The sequence below is a fragment of the Carcharodon carcharias genome, chromosome 3, assembly GCF_017639515.1.
Source record: "Carcharodon carcharias isolate sCarCar2 chromosome 3, sCarCar2.pri, whole genome shotgun sequence".
NCBI lineage: Eukaryota > Metazoa > Chordata > Chondrichthyes > Lamniformes > Lamnidae > Carcharodon > Carcharodon carcharias.
In genome coordinates this window covers 81,413,649-81,440,992 of record NC_054469.1, presented here as the reverse complement: position 1 = coordinate 81,440,992, position 27,344 = coordinate 81,413,649, and the positions used below count along the sequence as shown (strand labels likewise).

The 27,344-nt window shown below is 41.0% G+C and overlaps 1 protein-coding gene across 1 annotated transcript in view; it reads right to left on the bottom strand.

The window, feature by feature from the left end:
- Positions 1-27,344, bottom strand: part of dazl (deleted in azoospermia-like) — a 198,076-nt gene that overhangs the window by 131,153 nt on the left and 39,579 nt on the right. Inside the window, exon 3 of the mRNA XM_041183964.1 lies at positions 27,131-27,280. Within this exon, the coding sequence (XP_041039898.1) occupies positions 27,131-27,280 (150 nt within the window). The remainder of the gene's footprint in view (positions 1-27,130; positions 27,281-27,344) is intronic.

Here is a 27,344-nt window from a genome sequence, read left to right as displayed (position 1 = left end):
GGTTCCAGCAGCAATGACAGGTGGATGGCTCTCAGCAGCACCCCCTTCCCAATGCTGGGTCACTCAATCAAGCACTGAAAGTCTTCAAACTAGGGACCTGCCCCCTGGGAGTCCAGCAGCAAACAGTGTTGGTCTGTTGTGCACCCCGCATGGAGACACCGCTGCTAGCCACTGGCATAAAGCCACCTCATCCTGCGTCAATGGGATGAGGTCATAAGCAGGCATTACTTGCCCACTTAAGGGCCTCAACTGGCAGTGAGGTAGGAAGGCCGATGGGCCTTCCCGTCATGGAAATAATTGGAGTGGACGTGGGAAGATGGCATAGCATCACCCTCCCACCAGATTAAATGCTCCCTGCCAAATTTTCCACAGGGAGGGAACAAGATTCTGTCATAAGACTATAAAGCAAAAAACCTGAAACAAGGTCTTTACTTAGTATAGAAGCAACACAATCACAGGTTAGAAAAGGCATTAAAATAAACAGGCTTTGCAAATGGAGGGCAATAAATAGAAACAAATATTTAAATGTATAGCTTAAATGAATAGTTGAAGGTTAAAGTTGAGTAACACTAGAAACAAATGACAAACAGCAGGGAAATGCCAAAGTCCAAATGTAATGGCTATCATCCCAACTCTTCATTGCATTCACTGAGCTGACCAAAGCATTTGACTCAGTAAATCATGAGGTTCTGTGTATTGTGCTTCAAAGATTTGGATGTCCAAGGAACTTTACCACAATCCCTGGAACTGCTTCATGATGATATGACTGCGACTGCCTTGAGTGGGAGATCTGAAAGCCACCTTCAAAATCCGGACCGATGTCAATTCCATGCGATAGCCTCTATACTATTTACAATCTGACAGTGATTATTCGCCTCAAAGTGTTTGACAACAAAGGCCTCCGCAAGTCAACAGAAGTCCTAGTGTACAGAGCAGTTGTCATCACCACACTCATGTACTGCAGTGAGACCAGGATTGTGCATCAGTAACACAAGAGCACTAGAGAAATTCCATCAGTAACACCTCCACCACATCCTCCAGATTCAATGGGAAGACCGCTGAACAAATACTAGCATCTTCTTTGAAGCCAGCTCCGCAAAGCATTCAGGCAAAACTCCTGCAAAATCAACAGCGATGGGCTGGACGTTGTCCAAATGGCCAAAAACCAATTCCCCTGCCCAATCCTGATTTTTAAACTCTCAAACAGCCAGCTTCCCAGGGGAGGACAAAGATAATGCTTGAAACTTGACAGCATTGACATTAATAACTGGGAAGAAGCTTGCTACCAAATCATTCAAAATGGCAACAACTTGACTACCAAGTTGCATCATACTTCAAGGCCAAACGTCTTAGTGATAAAGCAGAGCAGGAGGGAAAGGAAAAGCAGCAAATTCCACTCTCTGGATCCCACCACCTCTTGGGACCCATGTACCAACACTCTGCAGTCAAGAATCCACCTGTTCAGCCACAAGGCAACACATGGCAGAAACTCAATCCCTGAATAGATGTCATCTTCAAATCATGGGGGAGCCAACAACAATCCCCATCATGCATTCCTCCATTCACAGACAATTGAATGTGTTAAGAAACCTGTTTCACATGAACACAGAAAATGGGAGTAGGCCATTCAGCCCCTCTGGTCTGCTCCACCATTCAACCAGATCATGGCTGATCTACCTCAACGCTATTTTCCTGCACTAACCCATATCCCTCGCTATTTTTAATATTTAGAAATCTATCGATCCTGTCTTGAATATGCTGATGGGATGTTTGAGATATATAAAACAATAACTAAAATCACTTGATGAATATAGTCAGACTCACATGGCACACCCAAACATGTTGGCTGCAAAAAGAAGTGCCTCTAATCAATGCAAATTCAGGATGTTTCAGATACTGGAACCAATTTTTCACATAGCTAATTTGGAAATATTGACCTTCTGTATGTTCCTTGCCTGCGTTCTGAAAGTACAGAATTAATCTAGAGGATAGCAAGAGTAAGCAGAAGCCAACTGTAATTTGGAAGATGGAAACTAGTATCCATACAATTAACTTTCTTTGCTTCTACATATAGCAGTCCACAATTTTGTGCTATTCAAGGAAATGGGTGGGCAGAGCAAGTGGGTGGTGGAAAGTCGCAGGCTGGAGCGTGCGTGTATGGAAAACCACAGCTCATAGGGAGAGATATGACTGTATAAATTATACCTCAGTCTGGGGTGAAATGGAGAGGGGAGTCATCTTGTATGCTTTTATCATATATACCCATATACAAGTTCATTTCATGTAAGCGTCAACTCATGATTGTTGGCTTAACATTTCAAAGTTTTTCATATACCTCATCTAAAAGTTAACCTTTGTTTTTCAGGGATCAAAGCCCACTTGCTCCTTCCCCGGTGCCCCTTCACACACATCCCTGGATAAAGCCAGCAAGTAGGAGACTGTCCAGAAAAGCCCTCGTGTCCTGGAAGCCCTCTGCCAGGAGCTACTTTAACCAACATTGGCATTGTGGACAGTCCAAGGCACAAAAGCGGCCAAACAATTTGGCAATCTCACCCCGCTACACCAAGAGTTCAGAACTAAACAGGACAGTTTGTCCAACTGCAGCACCTCACTAAGGTGCACCCACCCGCGCCATAGCAACAAGCCAGGGGCAGCTGGCCAGTGATTCATCTAGACAGCCAATCCATCTACAGGAAGTGCACGAGCCCAAATCAAACATATATGTAGACCCCTCGAAAATAATACTCATGTAAAGTAAGCTCAAAAGTCAACCCTTACTTTTGCCTAAGTATTTTTTTTTAAACTCTCAAAAATTAAACTTTTACCTGGGTACAAAGGTAATTCCCATCCCAAATCTTCCCTCAGATTTCTGTCCTGGCTGCCTTTTCTCCTAGTGATTGCACCAAATACAGAAGGCTCAGTAAAAGCATCACACCAGGGCATTTCTATCAGTAACTGCTCTGCTTCTCCACAGCTATTATGCAGATGGCAAATTATCTTCCCAATGTCACCTCAAATCTCCCCTAAAATTTAAAATTGTAGGCAGCTCAACAGAATAGGTTTAAGGATAACATTTATTTCCCAGTTCTCCTAAATGCACATCTTACCTTACACAGGGCATGTTCTGTAGAACAGGATCTTAAAATCCCAGTTTCCCGTTAATGGGGGTGCATGGTGCGCAAGGGTGTTCACTTTCAAGTCATTAGGTAGCAAGCTATACATTGCTTGATTCAGATCATTGACGTTTGGGAAAGGTCAAAGTGACATTTGAAACATTTCTGCAAGGCAGAATTGAACACTTGGCCCAAAGTGTGCTATTTAAAGCTAAGCCAAAAGAATGTCATTCCACATTGTGAAGGAAATTTAGTAGATTCAGATTTTCTTATTCTGCAGAATTGAAGATAGTTCTGCTGTTGGCTTTGATCATGTAACAGCAGTCCCCATCCTACCAGAAAACAGCTATATTAAAGTACCTAGGAGAACATTTTCAGATTATGCCCAAAAAGGGTATGAGATGTTAAAGGCAACCAAGTCCAATGACCTCAGCCTGATCGCAAACCATTTTCAGGTTCACTAATAAAAAGATGAGATGTCACCAATCACATTGTTAATTGGACAACTCACTCATTATGGGCAGGCTTGATATCACTTCCAGCAAACCTACACTTCTTAAAAGGAGAGGTGTCATGTTCATTGTGGAACGCATCTGAAGACTACTTCTGCTGTTATAGACCCCATGGAGACTACAAACCAAAATAACCAAATTTAACCAAACAACCCCAACGATAAATCAAATGGATAAGATTTTACTATCAAACCAAAATCAGCATAAAACCAAAACTTAAATCACAGTCAATTTATTTACAAATTACACATTAAACAGCAGATACAAAGATAGATCTCATGAATTTACTGGGCAGCCTACTCAGTAGAATTCCACCTCCCTTTCTAAGATTTAGCCACTGATTCTCAACCGACAGCAGCTCCTAATCAACCCGAGTCCCACAGATACAATCTTCAACAAAATGGCTACTTCTCCAAACCTTTACAGCTTTGAATCACAATTTTAACAGCACAGAAAGAGGCCATTCAGCCCATCATGTCTGCACCAGCTCTCCAAATGAACATTATGACCTAGTGCCATTGCTCTGCTTTTTGCACATTGTTATCTAATGCCCTCTTGAATGCCTGGATTGAACCTGCCTTCACCACATTTCCGGCCAGTCATTACAGACCCAAACCACTCTGTTCACAATAGTCATGATGTTGTGGCTCCACCAGTATTACTTTTATCCAAAACCTCAGTGACAAACCTATGCATTCGATGGCTGATCAGTGAATTACTTTAAATTACAGAAACAGCTGCAGCAGCTTTGTACTAGTCTATTTTCAGGTCCCAGATCCAGCCTTTGTTTTCTTCAGCCTGCCTGTATTGCACTGATAGATGAGCTGAGCTTGGGTGGCTCTGGGTCTTTCAGGTTTTCAACCAGTTGCAGTTTTCCTAGAAACAGGCTTCAGTCTCTCAATTAGAGTCTGACTCAAAAAATTACAATCTCTGAAACCAGAGTCAGTTCATCCAACAGAACATTTGACAAGTCATCTGTTCAGATAACAGCTTGCACACCTCCAGCCCCCACCAACCATAAACTGCAGACCCCAATGCACATCCCCTTTGGAAAAATAAAGTTTTACTAGAGTAAATTTTTCTTTGCAAATGTTTAAAAATACAGCAAATTCTTACCATAACCATTTTAACAAATAGTTTATTGCTTATTGAATAGATAACATTTTTGTCATATTCCAATTATACATATCGCATTTACATAAGAACACAATAATAAAAAGCAAATGTGAAAATTAGGATTCAGCATCAGATTTATCATTACAAAGCATTCTTTCATTCCTACACCCCTTCTTTAAACTCTTGATAATGCATCAGCAACTATATGTTTTTTTTCCTGCCACATGCACAACTTTTAGTTATTTGTAACTGAAATTTTCTAGGAACACAAATGGGTTGTGTTCTGCAAAGATTAGTGCTTCCACCTGATTATGGGTTACAGACACTTTAAGCCATTGAGACTTAAGGCCTCTTTTAAGATTGAGTACTTTCTATGACGCTTTACATACCAATATCATTATCAAAGAGCAACACTGCCCCCAACGCCACTGGCATCAATAGTCACTTTGAATAGCTTACTAAAGTCTTGGGCTGCAAGGACTAGCTCATTTATCAAAATGGCCTTTATCTTGTCAAATATCATTTGGCATGACTAACCATTCGGATTTTACCTTTTGCTTCAAATTTGTCAATGGGGTGACTACTTTGTTGAAATTAGGGACAAATTTCCTGTAGAACACAAACATATACCTAAGACTAAGATTATAGGGTAAGAAAGTCTTATTATTGCCTGAACCTTGGGGTCTCGTGGCAACACTTGAGCTTAAATCACAAGGTGACCTTGGAAAACTCAATCTTTGGCAGATTTATAACAAGGTTAGATTTGGCCAGCCCGTCAAATAGAGCTCTCAAATACCTGACATGATCACTCCAAGTGCTGCAGTAACCCAAAAGGTCAATGTACACAATGCAATTACTCAACCTGGCAATCACTTGACTGATCAATCATTGAAATATAGCTGGTGTATGTAGAGTAAAAGGTTATCAGAAGCATACATGATGTTGATGTAATAATACATGACAGACAGATCTGAAAGGGGAAGGTCCAACTTTGTGCAGCGGTCCCGATAGCTACAGAGTAGTAAATAAAAAGTAATGGTTTTAAAAAAACTATAGTCCCGAGCAACTTACTTTGGAAGAATAGACAAGCTCCAAAGAACCCCGTCTAAACCCCAACCACACAACATGCTGGCAGCACACAAGAAGTAAAAAGGCCCTGCGAACCGTGACTACAGACCTGGCAAGGGGGGAGAAAAGGAACAAATTCAACAACAGAGTTGTAGCATCAAGGTGTGTAGCAGATGCAAGCTGAGACACAGACCTGGAGTCCAGATGGCAGTGACCACAGGTCTGAAGCAGCAGCACTAAACCTGGAACAATTCCAGGACTCAGAAACATGGAATCCACACCACCATTCCCAAAAACATTTTGGAGCATGGAAGGCTCACAACAGGCCCACACCTGGGACAACTGGAGAAAGAGATTCACAAGATACAGAACCACTTCTGACTTACACAAAAAAGATCAAAAAGACCAGGTCACCACATTACTTTATGCACCTGGATCTATTCCTGACAACATGATAGCAAGACAGGAGGTTGATGAAACTTCAACATCTTACGAAGAAGTGCTGCAAGCTTTCGATTCATATTTCAGCATCCATCAGAACTTAATAATTGAAAGGGCTAAATTTAACAAGAGAAAGCAAAAACCAGGCAAAAGCATGGGTTCATTCATCAACAGCCTATACAGGCTGGCAGGGAACTGCAAATACAGAATCTTAAGAAATGAGTTGATTAGTGACAATCATACTGGGGGTCCTAGACAAAGCATCATCAGATCTCTTACAGACAAGAGAGGATTAATATTAATAAAAGCAGTACAAATCGCAAGACAAACTGAACTCAAAGCAGAATAAAGGTATTTGTTTGCAGAGGAGAGATCTCACAGAGGAGATTGAGCAAGACCAGTTTGTCATAAGGAAGCATGCTGAAGCCTAAACCCACAAACAGGAAGAGCGACAACCGCCATCTTGAAATATCATCGGTGTGGTGGGGATAAGCTGCACAAGTAAGAAGAATGTCCAGCAGGGGGAGCAGAGCGCCACAACTGTGGAAAAATAGGCTACTTCAAAACAGACCGTCATTCAAAAATGTCAGCAACCTGTAAAAAGAGGGAGAACATTTTAAACCAAAGCCACATTCAAGAAGTGTTAGAACCAATATAAAGGAAGTAGCCTTCCTAGGGGGGGGATAAATAATACTGAAAAACCAATACTTGAGCATTAAACTCCACTACAGAGTTTAAATTAGACACAGGACCAAGTTTTATCAGTTGAAGTCAAACAACTCCAACATATTGCACTGCAACCCTCATCTACCAATTTACAGGTTCCTGGTGGGACAAAAAGGCCAACTCATGGCAAAGTTGAAGTATAACAATAGAGAGGTTTGAGAATTCCCCTATGTCATTCAAACTCAAGGATGTTCTCTACTAAACAAAGGCATGCTTAAAATTGAAGCCAATCTATAAAGTAGATCAAGTTGCTGATGAGACTTCAACATAACATTCAGGAATGAATTTCCAAAAAATTGTTTACAAGGCTAAGAAAATTAAAACCAAACACCACATCACCCCATGGGCTGGTGCTAAACTAATTTGTCTTTTATACCAAGGAAAGTCCCTCACCCACTTTTGGACAAAGTTAAGGGTGAAATTGAAAAGATAAAGCAGTAAGGGGGTATTTCACCAGTCACCATGCCAACAAAATGGTGTACAGGAATGCTCACAGTCCCAAAGCCAAACAGTGTTCTCAGAATCTGCATGGGTTTAGCTCAACTAAACAAATCAGTGGAACACAAGATCCACCCAATGGCCTCAGTGGATGAGAATCTTGCCTAACAAGCCAAGAGTACTTGATTACCAAATTAGATGCCAACAGCGGATTTTGGCAGTTACCTCTGGACAAAGAATCCAGATTGCTGACCATATTTATAATGCCATTTGGTCGTTATTGTTTCAATAGATTATTACCCTTTGGAATAGTGTCTGCACCAGGAACTTTCCAGGGAACAATGTCACAAACTTTAGAACACATGGAAGGAGTAATATGACATATGGATAACATACTTGTAGACCAAGCATAGGCCAACCTATTATGCGTCCAGGTCACTAAAACAGAAGAATACGCCACGATGGAAAAAGATGTATTGGCAGCAATGTGGTCATGCAAAAAAAATTTCAGACTATTATGGGACTGTGTTTCAATTCGAAACAGACCATAAGCCACTAGCCACTCTTCTAACCAAAGAAATTGCGAAGATGTCAACCAGAATGCAGTTCAGACTGAGATTTATGAGATACTTGCACATACTGTGGAGCCGTATCAAAACCACAGCAGACACATTAAAATACCATCAGAAGGAACCAAACAAGAGGATTTACACTTCATCAAGGAGGTTAATCACTCGGCATTTACCAATTACTGCAAAAATGTTGCAGGAAATAAAGCAAGCCTGGCACTGATATGAAGAGCGCCTCCAAATCAGAGAATATTGTCTGGAAGGATTGTCGAACTATATCCCCATTAATAATATTAAGCAGTAGTTGAACAGCACAAGCACCTCAGTCATGGCAGTTTACTAATCTTCAACAAGAGAATAGTCATACCAAGAGCACTTCCACTTGATATTCTTCAAAGACTTCACCAGGGTCATCTAGGAGTAGCAAAATGTTGTGCGAGAGCAATCTGTCTGGTGGCAGGGCATTGCTTGCTCTGTAGAAGAAATCATTTCTAACCTTCTTACTTGTGCCATAAACAGTCAAGAACAAAAAGATATACTATCTTCTACTTTTCCATCAAGGCCATGGGAGCACCTGGGAATGTACTTAGTTGAATTTAGGGAGAAAACCTTCCTTATTGCCAATGATTCTACTCTCAGCAGGTTGAAATAAACAGATTGCATTGTATCACAGTAGCAGTCAGAGAAGTTATGCAAAACAGGGCATCCCAGACATCAGTGTCCAACAATGGGCTGCAATTTGCTAACGGGTGAGTTATTTCACAATTTCCAAAACAAATACAACTTTACTCATGTAACCAGTTCACCCAGCTATCCTCAAGTGAATCGTGAAGCTGAGAGAGAAGCACAAACCATCAAAAATTGATTGATGAGAAACAAAGACCTTAACTTAGCTCAAGTTATCAAACCTCACCCACAACAAGTTAGTTTCACCAGTGTTACTAATGGGAATCAGATTGAGAACACAACTTCCATCTCTAGAACAAAAACTCAAACCCAATATCACCATGAATGACCACAAGAGGACAAAACAGCTTGAGGAAATAGAAACAAACAGGCTCAGAACTTTAATCACATGCACAGAGCACATGAGTTGCCAATGCTGAAGCCTGGGGATGAAGTATTGGCTCAAGACCAACAGAGAGAAGGTACAATCATCAAAAAAACTCCATAACTGAGATCATACAGGATTGAGACAGGCCAGGGTGTCATAAAAAGAAACCACAGTGCCTTACTACTCTTAGAAAGAAAGCCAATAGAAGCTTAGGCTTACTATTCAGATCCCAGAGAGAAAGTAGTCAGGCAAAGCCCTACAGCCACCATTGAGAAGAACACTTACACCAACATAAGGGAGAGTACTGAATATCCTCGAGAACAGAACAAGATACGTTAGGTTACCTCAGAGACTAACCCTGTGAAGCCTGAGACTTTGGGGTAAGATGTATAGAATTAACATCTGAAGCATCATTATTACATCAGCATCAAAAGTCATACAATATGACAGAGATCTGGAATGGCATGACTTTACATCGAAATAGACCATCTGAGGCAAAAAGCAAAGAGTTTCTTGGCTTGGCCACTCAAGTAGACTTGACAGCAGCCTTTAAGCAAATCCATCTTGCGAACAGAGGCTGAGCTCCCCCATCCTATCAATACAATCCTCAAGTCTTGGGATTAGATTGCAGTCTTAGTTACCACATTAACCTGTTGGTAATCAATGCAAAATCATTGAGAACCGTCAGATAGTGCTAACAGAATGACAGGGGAACTCAACTACTTTGACATGATTTCAATTATATCGTTACCTAATATCAATTGAAACTCCTCCCTGATCTTAGCCAAATTGCTGGGATCAAGTCCGTAAGAGTTTTGTTTAACTGTTTTAGCTTTCCCTACATCATGAATAGCCAGAGGTACAACCTGTCTTATTTGCGCATACAGGCTTATATTTCCTCCAAAGGCCAACTATGACTTTCTTCTGTTGCTTGGGTAGATAGTGTTACATCTCATCCAGACCTTGAAACACCTGTGTTCAACAACTTCACCACAAGAGGCTCAATCTGAGAACTTTGTCTCAGACTCATCATCTGGTTCACGTGTGCATCTACATACTCTACCATTTATGATAACCTACAGGCTGACTATGCTTACAGTCCTACTATCTCTTCACCATGTTCACATGACACACCCTTTTATATCCTCTTCTGTCTGGGATACTAACCACAGAGCTCACCTCAGTTTCCTTTTGATACAGTAGGCCACTAAACCTAGCTTCAATGGTTCTTCAGGAAAAGGCAACACTAGCATCTTATCCCCGTTCAAAAATACATCTTAACTGTTCTGTCCACTTGTGCTTTCAGATGTTCTTGCCACCAAAGCATTTGAGAGTTTTTCTCGGGATTCCAACACGAGCTAGAGTGTATTTCCTAATCTTATGCCAAAAATCTCTCTTTCATGAGTGTAAGGGGCCCCTAATCTCATGCCCATAGACCAATTCGAAGAGACTGAAACCAGAAGACTAATTTGGTTGCGAATAACAAGGTATTGCTTTATCCCAATCCTGGGGATATTCAAAACAATTAGCCCTAATCACACTCTTTTGGGTTTGGTGATATCTTTCCAAAGTACCTTGAGACTGTAGTTAACAAGTAAACAATTAAGCCCACTATTTAAAAAGGGAGGCAGAGAGAAAACAGGGAATTATAGACCAGTCAGCCTGACGTCGGTAGTGGGGAAAATTCTAGAGTCCATTATAAAAGATTTAATAGCTGAGCATGTGGAAAACAGTGGCAGAATTAGACAGTCAGCATGGATTTATGAAAGGGAAATCATGCCTCACATATCTACTGGAATTTTGCGAGGGTGTAACTAGTAGAGTTGATGAGGGAGAGCCAGTGGATGTGGTTTATTTGGACTTTCAGAAGGCTTTCGACAAAGTCCCACATAAGAGATTGGTGTGTAAAATTAAAGTGCGTGGGATTGGGGGTAGTGTATTGAGATGGATAGAAAACTGGTTGGCAGACAGGAAACAAAAAGTAGGAATAAACGGATCTTTTTCTGAATGGCAGTGACTAGTGGGGTACTGCAGGGATCGGTGCTGGGACCCCAGTTATTCACTATATATTAATGATTTAGATGAGGGAATTAAATGTAATATCACCAAATTTGCAGAAGACACAAAGCTGGGTGGGAGGATGAGCTATGAGGAGGATGCAAAGATGCTTCAGGTGTGATTTGGACAAGTTGAGTGAGTGGGCAAATGCAGTATAATGTGGACAAATGTGAGGTTATCCATCTTGGTAGCAAAAACAGGAAGGCAGATTATCTGAATGGCTTTAAATTGAGAGAGGGGAACGTGCAACGAGACCTGGGTGTCCTTGTACACCAGTCACTGAAGGTAAACATGCAGGTGCAGCAGGCAGTAAAGAAGGCAAATGGTATGTTGGCCTTCATAGCCAGAGGATTTAAGTACAGGAGCAGGAATGTCTTGCTGCAATTGTACAGGGCCTTGGTGAGACCATACCTGGAATATTGTGTGCAGTTTTGGTCTCCTTATCTGAGGAAGGATGTACTTGCTATAAAGGAAGTGCAGCGAAGGTTTATCCGACTGCTTCCTGGGATGGTGGGACTGACATAGGAGGAGAGATTGAGTCGATCAGGATTATATTTGCTGGAGTTCAGAAGAATGAGGGGGATTTCATAGAAAGCTAAAGCTATAAAATTCTAACAGGACTGGACAGAGTAGATGCAGGAAGGATGTTCCTGATGGTGGGGGAGTCCAGAACCAGGGGTCACAGTCTGAGGATATGGGGTAGACCATTTAGGACTGAGATGAGGAGAAATTTCCTCATCCAGAGAGTGGTGAGTCTGTGGAATTCATTACCACAAAAAGTAGTTGAGACCAAAACATTGTATGTTTTCAAGGAGGAGTTAGATATAGCTCTTGGGGCCAAAGGGATCAAAGGGATGGGGCGAAAGTGGGAGCAGGCTATTGAGTTGGATGATCAGCCATGATCATAATGAATGGCGGAGCAGGCTTGAAGGGCCAAATCGCCTACTCCTGCTCCTAGTTTCTATGTTTCTAACTTGAGCTTTTCACTCAAACTACAGATGACCACCTGAAAAACACCTGACATGGAAATTGACCTTTGGCAAGACTGCATACATACCAAAAAACTGGACCAACTTCTCAACCACAACTTTATCTTTTTCCAATAGTCCTGCCTTGGGAAATCAAGTCTAAAGAAATCCATGATGGTCAGAAGATATCTATTCCCCTGTTTAGTCTTAGGCAAGAGTTCAACACAAATTAATAATGAGAACCTATTAAATGTTTCATCAAATGCAGGTATCGATATTAATGAGGCTGGCCTGATCGAAGTCATACGGTTAGGAAGTCATAGCCTTATATGACATCTTAAAAAAGTCTAAATCACAATGTAGGATCAAACTAGACTGGCAGGGGATGGAAACCTGAGTTGGGAGACACAGAGGGAAACAAAGTTAGGAAAGAAAGACACAAGTACAAAGCAAAAGTGGAAGGTAGAGGAAACAAGGGCTAGCAGCAAATAGGGCCATAGTACAAAAAATGTGTAAAACATTAAAAGTTTAAAGACACTGTATCTGAATGCATAGGCCTCCAAAAAGTAGTGATAAGGTAGGGAATGGCATTAAACAGGAAATTAGAAACGCATGTAACAAGGGTGCTAAAGTAATCATGGGTGACTTGACTGGGCAAGCCTAATTAGCAATAACACTGACAGGTGAATTCCTGGAGTGTGTATGAGGTGGTTTTTTGCACCAGTATGTTGAGGAACTGACTAGGGAACAGGCTATTCTAGATTTGGTATTGTGCAATGAGAAGGGGTTAATTAATAATCTTGTTGCATGGGATCCTTTAGAGAACAGTGACCATAACATGAGAGAATTCATCATTAAGATGGAAAGTGAAGTAGTCAGATCTGAAACTAGGGTCCTAAATCTAAACAAAGGAAACTATGAAGGTATGAGGTGTCAGTTGGCTAAGATAGATTGGGGAGCTTCAATAAAAGGCATGACGGTGGATAGGCAATGGCGAATATTTAAAAAGGAACAAATGTATGCATTGCAACAGCATTACATTTCTTTCTGGCACAAAATCACAACAGGAAAAGGTGGCCCAACCATGGCTAACAAGAGAAATTAAGGGTAGTATTTGATCCAAAGAGGAATCATATAAAGTTGCTAGAAAAAGTAGCAAGCTTGAGGAATGGGAGCAGTTTAGAATTCAGCAAAAGAGGATCAAGAGATTAATTAAGAGGAGAAAAGTATGAGAGTAACTTGCAAGGAACACAAAGTGGACTGTAAAACCTTCTGTGAATATGTAAAAAGATAAAGATTAGTGAAGACAAATGTAGGTCCCTTACAGTCCAAAACAGGAGAATTTATAATATAGAACAAGGAAATGCAGAGCAATTAAACATCTACTTTAGTTCTGTCTTCACAGAGGAAGACACAAATAACTTCCCAGAAATGCTAAGGAACCAAGGGTAAAGGAGGAATTGAAGGGAATTAGTATTACTGAAACAATAGTGCTGGAGAAATTAATGGGACTAAAGGCTGAAAAATCCCCAGGGCCCGATAATCTACATCCCAGGATACTGAAGGAGGAGGCCATAGAAACAGCGGATGCATTGGTGTCACCTTTGAAAATTCTGTAGATTCTGGAACAGTCCCAGAAAATTGGAGGGTAGCAAATTTAACCCCACTATTTAAAAAAGGAGAAACGGAATTACAGACCGGTTGGCTTAACATCAGTAGTAGGAAAACGCTAGCGTCTACTATAAAGGGTGCGATAACAGGACATCTAGAAAACAGCAACAGGATTAGGCGAAGTCATCATGGGATTATGAAAAGGAAATCGTATGTGACAAAACTACTGGAGTTTTTGAGGATGTAACTAGCAAGATAAGGGAGACCAGTGGATGTGGTGTATTGTCATGAAGCTATGAATATATATTAAAAACAAAATTACCTGGAAAAACTCAGCAGGTCTGGCAGCATCGGCGGAGAAGAAAAGAGTTGACGTTTCGAGTCCTCATGACCCTTCAACAGAACTAGGTGAATCCAAGGAAGGGGTGAAATATAAGCTGGTTTAAGGTATGTGTGTGTGGAAGGGGGGGGGGGGGGCGCGGCGGCGGTTGGGTGGGGGGAGAGAAGTGGAGGGAGGTGGGGTTGGGTGGGGGGGGGGGGGGAGAGAGAAGTGGATGCGGGGTGTGGTTGTAGGGACAAGCAAGCAGTGATAGAAGCAGATCATCAAAAGATGTCACAGAATTTGTTAAAATGATAGTAGTAATTTGTAGCCATGTGCATATGTTTAACTTGTAAATGAATGAATGTCTCATATAGTTTGATATAAAAATCTCTCAAGAACTGGGTCTTATTCCTGAATTTAGAGCTGCAATTCAAAACATTGAAAATATAGGTTATGACAGTTGTTTAAAGTGTCCCTCCGAGATTTTAAAATAACAGCCTTTACCAACTGCTGTGTCATAACAGTATTTGGATTTTCAGAAAGCTTTTGATAAAGTCCCACATAACAGATTAGTGCGTAAAATTAAAGCACATGGGATTGGGAGTAATATATCAGCATGGATTGAAAATTGATTAACAGACAGGAAACAGAGAGTGGGAATAAATGGGTCTTTTTCAGAGTGGCAGGTGGGGTGCCGCAGCGATCAGTGATTGGGCCCCAGTTATTCAAATATCAATGATTTGGGTGAGGGAACCAAATGTAATATTTCCAAATTTGCTAACAACACAAAACTAGGTGGGAATGTGAGGGTGAGAATGTTAAGAGGCTTCAACGCAATTTAGACAAGTTGAGTCGGCAAATACACAGGTGCATTTAACGTGGATAAGTGTGAAGTTATCCACTTTGGTAGAAAAAACAGAATGGCAGAGTATTCATTAAATGGTGATAGATTGGGAAATGTTGATCTACAAAGGGACCTTGGTGTCCTTGTACAGTCACTGAAAGCAAGCATGCAGTTGCAGCAAGCAGTTAGGAAGGCAAATGGTATGATGGCCTTCACTGCAAGAGGGCTGAGTACAGGAGTAAGGATGTCTCGCTGCAGCTGTACAGGGCCTTAGTGAGACCACACCTGGAGTATTGTGTGCAGTTTTGGTCTCCTTACTTAAGAAAGGATATACCTGCCATAGAAGCTTCACCAGACCAATTCCTGGATTGGCAGGATTGTCATACAAGAAGAGATTGAGTTGACTAGGCCTGTATTCACTGGAGTTTAGAAAAATGAAGGGGGATCTCATTGAAAAATTCAAACAAGGCTAGACAGACTGGATGCAGAGTTGATGGATGGGAGGAAGGGGCCTAGGACAAGGGGTCATGGTCTCAGGATACGGGGTAAGCCATTTATGACATGAGGAAAAAACTTCTTCCCTCAAGGTGGTGAACCTATAGAATTCTCTACCACAGAGGGCTGTGGAGGCCAAGTCACTGAATATATTTAAGGAGGAAACAAATAGATTTCTAGATTATAAAAGCATCAAGTGGTATGGGGAGAGAACAGGAGTATGGTGTTGAGATAGAGGATCAGCCATGATCCTACTGAATGGCAGAGCAGGCTCAAACGGCCAAATGACCCACTCCTGCTACTATTTTCTATGACCAATAAAAAAGTGTTCCATTATCCTAACCTGAGTCTTCCAAATATTCAAACGACCTGCAACTGGAATCCAGAATCCAATGGGCAATTCTTAAAATCCCACTGAGGTAAAGAGGGGCAACAATTTGACAAAAGCAAAGTACCATGGATGCTGGAAATCTGAAATAAAAACAGTGCTGGAAAAACTCAGGTCTAGCAGCATCTGTGGAGAGAGAAAAACAGAGTTAATGTCAAGTCCAATATGCCTCTTCAGACAACAATTTGATGGATTCCAGCTCAAACCTCATCAGCTGGCCTCTGGGCTACACTTCCTCATCATAATATCATTCTTGACATAACATTGATTAATTAACATTAAGAATTATGTCTGAGACAAGCTCTTCAGATAAGGGTCTGCCTGTTGTGCCTCAACTAAGGAAGATCTGCTAAACAATTCATCATTGTTAGCCTTGGAGCTTTTAACAGTGACATTCTTACCCAAATCTCTGAAAAAAGTCTCAGCCAATCAAACACCCAACTGTCCTCTGCAACAACTAAATCCAGCTCATCTTGTTCAGCTGTGAGCCTGGGGCCTCGTCACAACACAATATGCAAATAGTCCAGGAAACTCTTCTTGCAAAACCTCAGTTTCAGCAGCCTTAACTGGCTCTCCCAAAAATCACTGGTTATACCATCACCTTATTCCCGACCAAGTCATTTTCTAGCAAAAAAACCCCACACCTTCAAAAGGCAAACTAAGAAATGCACCAATGGTAACAGGATCAGTAATTAAGTCACATTTTAAAATCAACCCTACAGATGGGAACGGGTAAATAAGTTCAATCAATTTCCTGAATCAATAACTTTGCATTCAGAGTCAGTGCACCAAACAGAACATTCAACAAGTTTCCTGTTCAAACAACAGCTCACACATGCTACCTGACTGGTCCTACAAACTGCAGATTCCATCATACAGCAACAATGTCCACTGAGAACGCACTGATAGTTCGATAGTGCCCTGAAATCTTCAGTGCAGGAAGAACAACACTTTCTTCCCATCAGATGGAAAAAAGCTTCCCTGCCATATTAATACGATATCAAACCATCCTTGCCTGTTACGGAGCATCAATGTCAGAAGGTTAGATTCTTGAACATAGTATCAGTGCAGAAAAAAGTTCAATGACCAGCAGGACCATCATTCACAGTTTCTATTATCACGCTGTCCTGTATTACTTTCGTGCACCCTTAATGCTTCTCGCTCACACTAGCCAAACTATTTGACTCTGTCGACCAGATATTCACTTTTTTTAAGCAAGCCATTAACATAAGTACCCTTCTCTTGCAGGACACTTGCACACAATGTGAAGGAGAATACAAACACCTTAGAAGAAGCACCATCTTTTAAAGTCCTCACATCCAATGATATCCTAACCAACTCACCCCCGTCATTCCACCTCTTCCCCCCCCACCTTAGTCTGCATTACATCCTGGTGCTGCAAGGACCAAGTGCTCGTCTGTATACTAACCACTTGCTCAATGTCCTCTTTCCAGGTCTTGTGGATGTTCACCCTGGGTGTAAAGGCAAGAGGATGGGAAGATGATGCACTCACTCACTCTTAAAAGCACTAGTTCAAAAACAGTTACTCAGCTTTTAGGTAGTGATCAGGTGGAGTCCCTCAAGAGCAAAGAGGATGACGACACAGGACACTCACTGTTCACTGTAGTGCAAGCTAACATTTTAGACGTGCTGTACATGTCACAGATGTCATCTAGGGTGCAGACAACACAAAATAAATTGTTGCTGTACACGAGGAACTATTCAGTGCACTGGTGTGTTCGTAAGGGCTGCTATGTGTTATGAACTTAATTTTCCAGACAGGTTTCTCTGAAGAAAGTGAACTTTATTTACAGGGCTCCAGCAACAGTTACATGCTTCCATCAAGAACAACTAGACAAGCTCCCCTAAGGTTCCCCACACTTTCGGCTGATTCATTCACAATGTCACTACATTCCTTGCAGCTACAGTCACTACATTCCTTACAGTTACAGTCACTTGTCACGACACACTGGGGATAGTGTGCTGCAATATCAAGCCAAGCCCCACTGCTCCCCGAGCCGCGCCAAATGTGAAAAAAGTTTGATCAACCCACCTAATTGTTTAATTTAGGTTAACAGAATACAAGCACCAGGTTTGCAAACTTAAGTAAATAACTGTTTATTGAACAAACTGTCTTTAACTAGTGGCAAAAGAAAGAAATATGAACTAATTTTAACTATAACCTAAATTCTACCCCTTAAATCCCTATACACACATACAAGACACATAAGACACACAAAAACATGGATATTAAGGGTGGGATAAAACAGTTCAATGGCACCAATTCCAGAGTACAGGATTCGAGGGGTTGATTTTGATCAATGTCTTCCAAATTCCTTTCAGTTCTTTGTTGATGACACAATAAGGAACATATCTTTTTATTTCTGTTGGACTGCGGATTAGAGTTACAATGTCTGCAGTTTGAGACCCATGAACACTGGAACAGGAGGAGGAATATACAGTGTTGCAGTCCTGGAACACAGTGTGCCATGAAAGATAGGATGGTGCCAGAAAGGAGTCCTGGATCAAGGGAGCTGCCTGGCAACATTTTAATTGGCTCCTGACCAGGTTTTGAGAGTAGTAGTGCAGCAGAATAGCTCCCAGCCTGAAATGAACAAGACCTAAAACCTCTTTCCTATGTGTGAGATTCAAATAATTCCACAATATCTAGCTGTTTTTTTCTCACATCTCCATAACCTGCTTTCTCTGAAAACCCCTGTCAAGAGGCAAAGGGGAAAATCACTGTTAGAGACATTGAAAGGCAAGTGCTCAACCAGTGAACTAAATACTGAAAGTGCTGGAAGACCACCTTGTGTCATCAACAAAAACTGAAAGGAATTTGGAAGACATCGATCAAGATCAACCTAGCGAATCCTGTATTCTGGAATTGGTGCTATTGAACTGGTTTATCCCACCCTTAAAATCCATGTTTTTGTGTATCTTATATATGTGTATAGGGATTTAAGAAAGGGTAGAGTTTAAGAAATAGAGTTAAAAATTATCAGTTCATATTTCTTTTTGCCACTGGTTAAAGACAAATTGTTCAATAAGAAGTTATTTACTTATTAAGTTTACAAACCTGGTATTCTGTTAACCTAAATTAAAGTTAGATAGAATTGGGGCATTCTAGTGGTTTGATCAAACTTTTCACAATTATCACGGCTCAGGGAACAGTGGGGCTTGATATTACAGCGCACTATCCCCAATGAGTCATGACAACACGAGGTGGTCCTCCTGTACTTTCAGTCTTTAGTTCACTGGTTGAGCACTTGTCTTTCAATGTCTCTAACAGTGATTTTCCCTTTTGTCTCTTGACAGGGGTTTTCAGAGAGAGAGAGCAGGACAGTAACATTGTATACATCCCCCACACTGTTCCAGTAGACGTCTTTCAAACTGCAGCCGGAAATAAAAAGATATATTCTTTACACACTACATTCCTTACAGCTACAGTCTCTACATTCTTTCCACTTCAAGTTTTTTTTAGAATTTGTATTTACAAGAACTACATTCATGAGATTACAAATAATTTCAAAACCCGTGTATATATACATTCAGTCTCAGGCGGTTTCCTAATCTGGGTAGAACATCGTAACTCCATGCCTTTAGAATCTCTTACTGAATCTTCATTTTCTGGAACCACAGCAACATCAGGTACCTCCTTAGGCACATGCAGTTCCAGAAGTGACACCTGGTATGTCTATCCTTGGCTGATCAAATCACAACAGGGAGCACAGATTCTACAATGGTTACAGGTAGGACATTGGTTTTGTTGGGGTATCTCCCTTCTTCTCAAATGATCATGTTTTCAGGTGATCCGGCCCTCCACTTCTATGTGGTACAACAGCAGTCCAGTCACCAACTACTTTACAAGGTAACCAATTCAATCCACCACTGAAGGTTCATACAAATACTGTTTCACCCAACAGCAAATTCTCTCTCAGCAATGCAAATCATGAGTCATTGATTCCCTTGACTGTTCTCTACCTTCCCCTCCAAATTGGGAAGTACCAGGCTTAATCTCATATACAGATGGTGCTTTGTAAGTAATTCTGAAGGTGTTTAACACCTGTGGCAGTGTGGGGGCCGTTCTATAGCTTAACACAAAAATGTGCAAGTTTAGTCTTCAATGATGCTCCTTTTTCATCCTAAAAGTTTGTACTGCTTTCGGCCAATCCTTTAGAGGACGGATAGTATGATGCTGTCTTTAAGTGTTTGACACCATTTAAGCTTGCATATTTTTGAAATTCAACACTAGTAAATACAGTACCATTATCTGAGACAATGGCTTCTGGCAATCCATGTATAGAAAAACTTTGGCGTAACCTTTCCATAGTCACACCTGATGTTGACGATCTAACTTCGTACGCATCCAACCATTTGGAATGTGCAATTATTAGGAGAAGCATGATGCCTGGAAATGGACCTACATAATATACATGCAATCTCACCACAGGTGCAGTGGGGCTGCAACAGGCAACTTCTGTAGCTGCTGGCACTGGAGACAATGTTTAACCATTTTTTCTATATTACTGTCTATAACTGGCCACCAGATATAGCTCCTTGCTAGCATTTTCATTTCGGAAATTCCAGAATGCGGTTCCCATTCTTGGAGGAACAACGACTCGTGCACCCCATAACAGGATACCATCCTGAGTACTCAATTCATTCCTTCGAGTGAAGAATGGCTTCAATTTTTCTGGAACTGGTTCCTGGGACCATCCTTTCAATACTTGGTCTTGTACTCTAGACATGACTGGATCACAGTTCATTCGGTTTATTTGTCTTGTACAGACTGGCGAAGAATCCAGGAAATTCAACACTAATACGATCTCTTAGGAGTTGGAGCATGTTCAATGCTCTCTTGCAAAGGAAGGTGTCTGGGGGCATCTGCGTTGGCTATATGTATCCCTGGTCTGTGCATAATAGTATATTCATATGGTAATAAAATCAAACCCATCTTTGAATTCTTGAAGTTATGGGAGGGATAGCTTTTTTTTTCTGCAGAACAGACCCAAGAGTGTTATATTATCTGATCACAAACCAAAGTGTCAGCTATGGACATACTGATGGAATTTTTTTAATTCCAAAAATAATCAATAATCTTTCTTTCTCAATTTGTGAATGACCCTTATCAGCCAAAGAGGGGGTCCATCTTGTGAGACAGTACCACTCACATGTCATGAGGGAGGCATCGCAAGCTAGCACCAATTCTTTTGTTGGATCATAGTGTACTGACAAGCTCAAAGGAGTGCAAGAGCTGTTTAACTTCTTGAAGTGACATCCAAGACCAATGTTGGTTTAAGGGGCTAGGACCAGTGATAAGTTGGGTAGGAATCAACCATAATAATTTACCATACCCAAGAATGACCTGAGCTCAGACATTTGTAGGTGAGGGTACCTCCTTTAACATTTTCATCTACCAGGTGTAACCCTTGGGCATCCACCCGATGGCCCAATTAAACAACTTCACTAAATTGAAAGGTACACTTTTCCTTTTTCAAGCGCACCCCTGCTTCCAAGAATTGTTTTAAGACTTCTTCCAAGTTAGCCAAGTGTTCTGCTTCTGCTAACCCAATTGTTAGGGTGTCATCCAGGTAGCCACAACTTGAGGTAGACCTTGCAGCAAGCTCTCCCATCATCCTCTGGAAAATTGCACAGGCCAAAGAAACACTGAAGGGCAGGTGTTTGTATTGATACAACCCTGTGTGTGTGTTTATAGTTACAAATGCTCTGGATGTATCATCCAGTTCCAGCTGCTGCTATGAATGACTCATAGCTAATTTAGTCCAAGTTCTGTCCTGCTATTTTAGTATACAGATCCTCAATCCTGGGGATAGGGTATTTGTCCAACTTGGCAGCCTTGTTTACTATTAACTCATAAACCCACAGATCCGATGGTCTGATCCACGACAGGGACTATGATGCTGACCATTCCGAAAATTGAACAGGCTGACTAATACCCAGCTTCTCTAAACGGTTTAATTCAGTGTCAACCTTCTCAGGGCACAAGGCACAGGCCTGGCTTTAAAAAAAAAACGAGGTGGTGCTTCAGAGTCAACATAGATCTTGGCCTGCAGGCCCTTGATTTTCCCCAGTACCTCTCAAAAGACCGTGTCATATTTCTACAGCAACTCTGGCAATCTTCCAGCTCTCAGCTGGAAAATTTCAGACCAATTTAGTTTAATTTCTTTTAACCAATCATGACCTAGAAGGCTTGGACCTTCTCATTCCACTACAATTACAGGAAGCTGTGCTGTCTTTCTTGTAATAAGTACAGTAGTAATACCTCTCACTTGTATGACTTCATCAGTATATGTTTTCAATTTGTCTGAAGTCTGCTCCATATTGAATTGTCAAGTACCCTTGTTTAAATATTTGAATGTGTGCTCCCCCACTAGTGGCTGATGCACCAGAATCCACTTCCATAATCAAAGGTTTTCCACTGAGCTGCAGAGTAACAGAGATTGGCTCGGTTTTCCTTACTTTCACATTAAATCAAGTTTCCAAATCAAAAACATAGCAGTATTCTACCTCCCAAACTGAAGCCACTGCGAATTGCACAGTGATACAGTTTGTAGAAGAGCACAAGGCAGGCCACTAGGGTCTACACCAAGGTGATCAGCAATTTATGGAACTCAAAGATCACAATGTGTTCCATCCTTTGAGTTTAATGTGCTCTTTAGGAAAGACATCAATTCCTTAGTGTCCATAAGAGATTTACTTGAATGTTACCAAGGATGAGAGACTTCAGTTACATCAGCGTTTCCAGCAATAGAAGGGTCAGTAGCCAGAGGCACAGATTTAAGGCAATTGGTAAAAGAAAGAGGTGAAGGTTTTATTTTATATATAAACAACATGGGGTCTGCAATGTACAGCCAGAAAAGTGGAGTGGAAGCAAGTTCAATAGTAATATGTAAAAGAGAGTTGAACAAATACTTGAAAGGAAAAAGGATACAGGGTTATGGGGGAAAAGCAGGGGATAAAATGGATAGCTTTATCAAACAGCTGACAACAGCACAATGACCTCCTTCCATGCTATATCATGCTACTGAGTTTATCTGGCAAGTATATGTTGCCTAGGTAAAACCCATGCTACAGTTTAAGTGCAGTCTTCAGGGTGGTGGCAGGGTTGGAACTGATGTTGGGAGGGCCTGCTAGCATAGTCAAGTAGGGCCATGTCTGCCAAACATGCTTTTTGATGAATTAGTATTACAGAATGCTTGCAGATGGTAGGACAGCTAGGTCTTACCCTTCCATGTTATCTTGTCTCTTCCTATCATTCATGCTCCTCTGTTTCCATATCTTCCCTTTCAAGTGACCTAGTGGGTTGGCCCCTCTAAATAGCAAGAATGCTAGCAAATATAGCAGACAGCAGGGGGAGGATTCTGGAGAAGGGTAAGTAGGCTTACAAAGCTAAAAGGATATGGCAGCTTTGCAGGGCACCTACTTAGCTAGTGATACCCAGGGTGTGACAGGGTCAGTGCACAAACATAAAAAAAACAGTAGCAAATAGGGTCAAAAGGGGGAAAAAAATGGGTAAAAGGCAAAATTAATGGCCTTTTACTTAAATGCTCGTAGTATTCGAAACAAATTAAATCAATTAACGGCACAAAGAGAGGTTAATTGGTATGATCTTATAGCCATTACACGGACATGGTTACAAGGAGATCAAAGCTAGGAACTAAATATTCAGATAAAAGCAAAATACTGTGGATGCTGGAAATTGGAAACAAAGCAAAAAATGCCGAAAAAACTCAGCAGGTCTGACAGTATCTGTAGACAGAGAAACAAAGTTAATGTTTCGAGTCCATATGGCCTCTATGCTCTGAAGAAGGGTCAAACAGACTCGAAATGTTAACTTTGTTTGTCTCTCCACTAAATATTCAGGGGTATATGATTTTTCGAAAGGAGAGGCAAGAAGGAAAGGGTGGTGGGGTAGCTTTGTGAGTACGAGATAGAATAAGTACGATAACAAGAAATGAGCTTGGATCAGATGATGTGGAATCCATATGGGGGGAGGTAAGAAGCAAGGGGAAGGCGACACTGGTGGGAGTAGTCTACAGCCCCCTAATAGTAGCAACGCTGTCAGGCTGAATAAATCAGGAAATAATGAGGACATGTAAAAAAGGCAGTATATTAATCATGGGTGACTTTAATCTCCATGTAGATTGGGAAAATCAAATTGGCAGAGGTAGCCATGAGCAAGAATTCAGAGTATATTCAGGAGAATTTCCTAGAACAATATGTTGTGGATCCAACCAGGGATCAGGCTATTTTTGATCTGGTAATGTGTAATGAGGCAGGTTTAATAAATTATCTCAGAGTAAAAGATCCCCTAGGTAACAATGACCATAACATTGTGGAATTTGGCAGTTTGAGAGTGAGAAACGTAGATCAGAAACAACTGTACTAAACTTAAATAAGGGTAATTACAAAGGAATGAGGGCAGAGTTGGCTGGGAAAGAAGTTTAGCAGAAAAGACAGTTGATGAACAATGGCAGATGTTTAAGAAAATAGTTTTGACTCACAACAAAGATGAGAAAGGAGGGTTGTAGGAAGGCGATAAACTAATCATGGTTAACCAAGGAAGTTAAGGACAGTATCAAAGTGAAAGAAAAAACATACAATGTGGCAAAGGTTAGTGATAAGGCAGAGGATTAAGGAAGTTAAAAAGCAACAGAAGATGACCCAAAAAAAAATAAAGAGGGAGGAAATAAACTTTAAGGGTGAACTAGCAAGTAAATATAAAAACAGATAGTAAGAGCTTCTTTAAACATAAAAAGGGAGAGGGGCCACAGTCAATATAGGCCCCTTAGAGAATGAGGCTGGGGAAATAATTATAGGAAACCAGGAAATGGCAGAGGAGTTCAATAAGTACTTTGCTTCAGTCTTCAGTGTAAAAGATACTAATAACATGCCAAAAAATACAAAACAATCATGGGGCAAAAGTGGGGGAGAAAATAAATACAAGAACTACAACACTAGAGAAAAGTACTAGGGAAATAAATGGGGCTAAAGACCAATAAGTCACCTGGACCTGATGGGTTGCATTCTAGGGTATTAAAGGAAATAGTTGCAGTGATAGTGGGTGCACTGACAGTAATCTTCCAAGAATGCATAGGTTCTGGAAAAGTCCCAGAGGATTGGAAAACTGCCAATGTAACACCCTCATTCAAAAAGGGAGGGAGACAAAAACAAGTAACTATAAGCCACTTAGCTTAACATCTGTCATTAGGAAAATGTTGAGAGTTTATTATAAAGGATGTAATAGCAGAGCATTTAGAAATACATAATAGAATCAAGCAGAGTCAGCATGGCTTCATGAAGGGGAAATCATGCCTGACAAATTTATTAGAATTCTTTGAGGAGGTAACAAGCAGGATAGATAAAGGGGGACCAAGCGTTCGATAAGGTACCACACGTAAGGCTACTTAAGATAAGAGCCCATGGTATTGGGAGTAATGTATTAGCATGGATAGAGGGTTGGCTAACTAATGGAGTTGGGATATGTGGGGCATTTTCAGGATGGCAATTTGCAACTAGTGGAGTGCCACAGAGATCAGTGCTGAGGTCACAATTATTTACCATATATATATTAATTACTTGGATGAAGGAAATGAATGTACTATCAAGTTTGCAGATGACAAAAATAGGTGGGAAGGCAAGTGGTGAGGATGACAGTCCACAGAAGGATAGAGACAGGTTAAGTGAATAGGCAAAAATGTGGCAGATGGAATATAATGTGGGAAAGTGTGAGGTTATGCACTTTGGCAGGAAGAATAGAGGAGCTGAATATCATTTAAATGGAGGAGGATTGCAGAAAGTTGCAGCTCAGGGAGATTTGGGGGTCCTTGTCCATGAATCCCAAAAAATCTAGCATACAAGTTCAACAGATAATATGGAAGGCAAATGGAATGTTGGCCTATATTTCAAAGGGAATGGAGTATAAAAAATAGGGAATTCTTGCTAAAGCTATATATGGTACTAATTAGACCACACCTATAATACTGTGAACAATTTTGGTCCCCTCATCTAAGGAAAGATATATTGGCATTGGAGGCAGCCTAGAGAAGGTTCACTAGGTTGATCCCGGGTTTGGAGGGATTTTCTTATGAGGAGAGGTCGAGGACATTGGGCCTGTACTCATTGAAGTTTAGAAGAATGAAAGGCGACCTTATTGAAACATATAAGATTCTTAAGGGGCTTGACATGACAGATGCTGAGAGGTTGTTTCCCTTGTGGGAGAGTCTAGGACCAGAGGGCATAATCTCAGAGTAAGGGAGCACCCATTTAAAACAGATGAGGAAGAATTTCTTCTCTCAGAGGGTAGTCAATCTGTGGAATTCTTTACTGCAGATGGCTGCAGAAGCTGGGTCATTAAGTATATCAAGGCTGAGATACAGATTTTTAATCAGTAAGGAAATCAAGGGTTATAGGGAAAAAAGCAGGAATGTGGAGTTGAGGATCATCAGGTCAGCCATGATCTCACTGAACGGTGGAGCAGGCTCGATGGGCCAAATGGCCTACTTCTGCATCTTATGGACTTACAATGATGTGAAAGTAGAGGTTGTATTACAGCACACCTCCAGATCTATCCTGAAAACAAAAGCTTAGTTTAAGGTGACCCATGATCTACTCCCAGGGCTCAGGTGTAGGCATGGCATTGATTACATCTCATGGCCATGGTCCGTATTCAAACTCCCAAGAGACATCATGCACAAGGTCTGCAAGTGATGGCCTTTGTCCTTAAGCAGCCAGCCTCTGATCCAAATGGAGTGGCTGAAAAGAGGGGGGATTGAGGTCTGACCCAGGACAAAGTACCATGGCAACCATTAGAAAATTTAGCACAGACCTGGATCATGTACTGCATGTGTCACGTGTCAACTACAAATTCAGTAACTGGAATCCCATCCTATACATGTTCCAAGTTCTTGGATTGGAGCACAAAAGGCTGAACTGTGCACGTGGTTGCTGATGCCCTGTACCTGGGCAAGGCTACAATTCTTACAAAGTCCAAACCCCTGTCTTCTTGCTTCATAACATTCATGAGGAGAGATGAATTCGTTACTTCCAGCATTTTGTGTATTCTATTTTATGTCAGAATACTGTAAATTTTTACATCTCTAGGTTTTATGTAACAAATTTACATGACACATTTTAAGATACTAATATTTTTCAGTATTCTATTATTTCCCAATCACTATTGAGGGTGCACTTCTGCTACCCTAACATTTAAGTCATGGATGGATTGAGCAGACACAAACCTTTCTAATCTAGTGTACACGATACATGGTGCTACACCGTGGATAAAAGAACTGCAGGCTTTCTATAGAACAACGCAAACGTGTTTACAATTTTCACAAATTAAAATACCAAACAATTTAACAAAAACTTTATCACAGCATACCTCAAAGTCAATTCCACCAACAAAAATTGTATTCGGCATGATTCTTCCACTTGGCAAGACATATCTTCGGTTCACTGTGGGTGCTGCAGAAGACTGACTCTCCAGTTCCTGGCTGACGTCACTATCTTGTGCTTCAATGATTCTCCCGGACTGCAAATAGGGAAAATGTTGAGAAATTCAGGTTTAGTTTTCATCCTGGTAACTTTTTGGAATC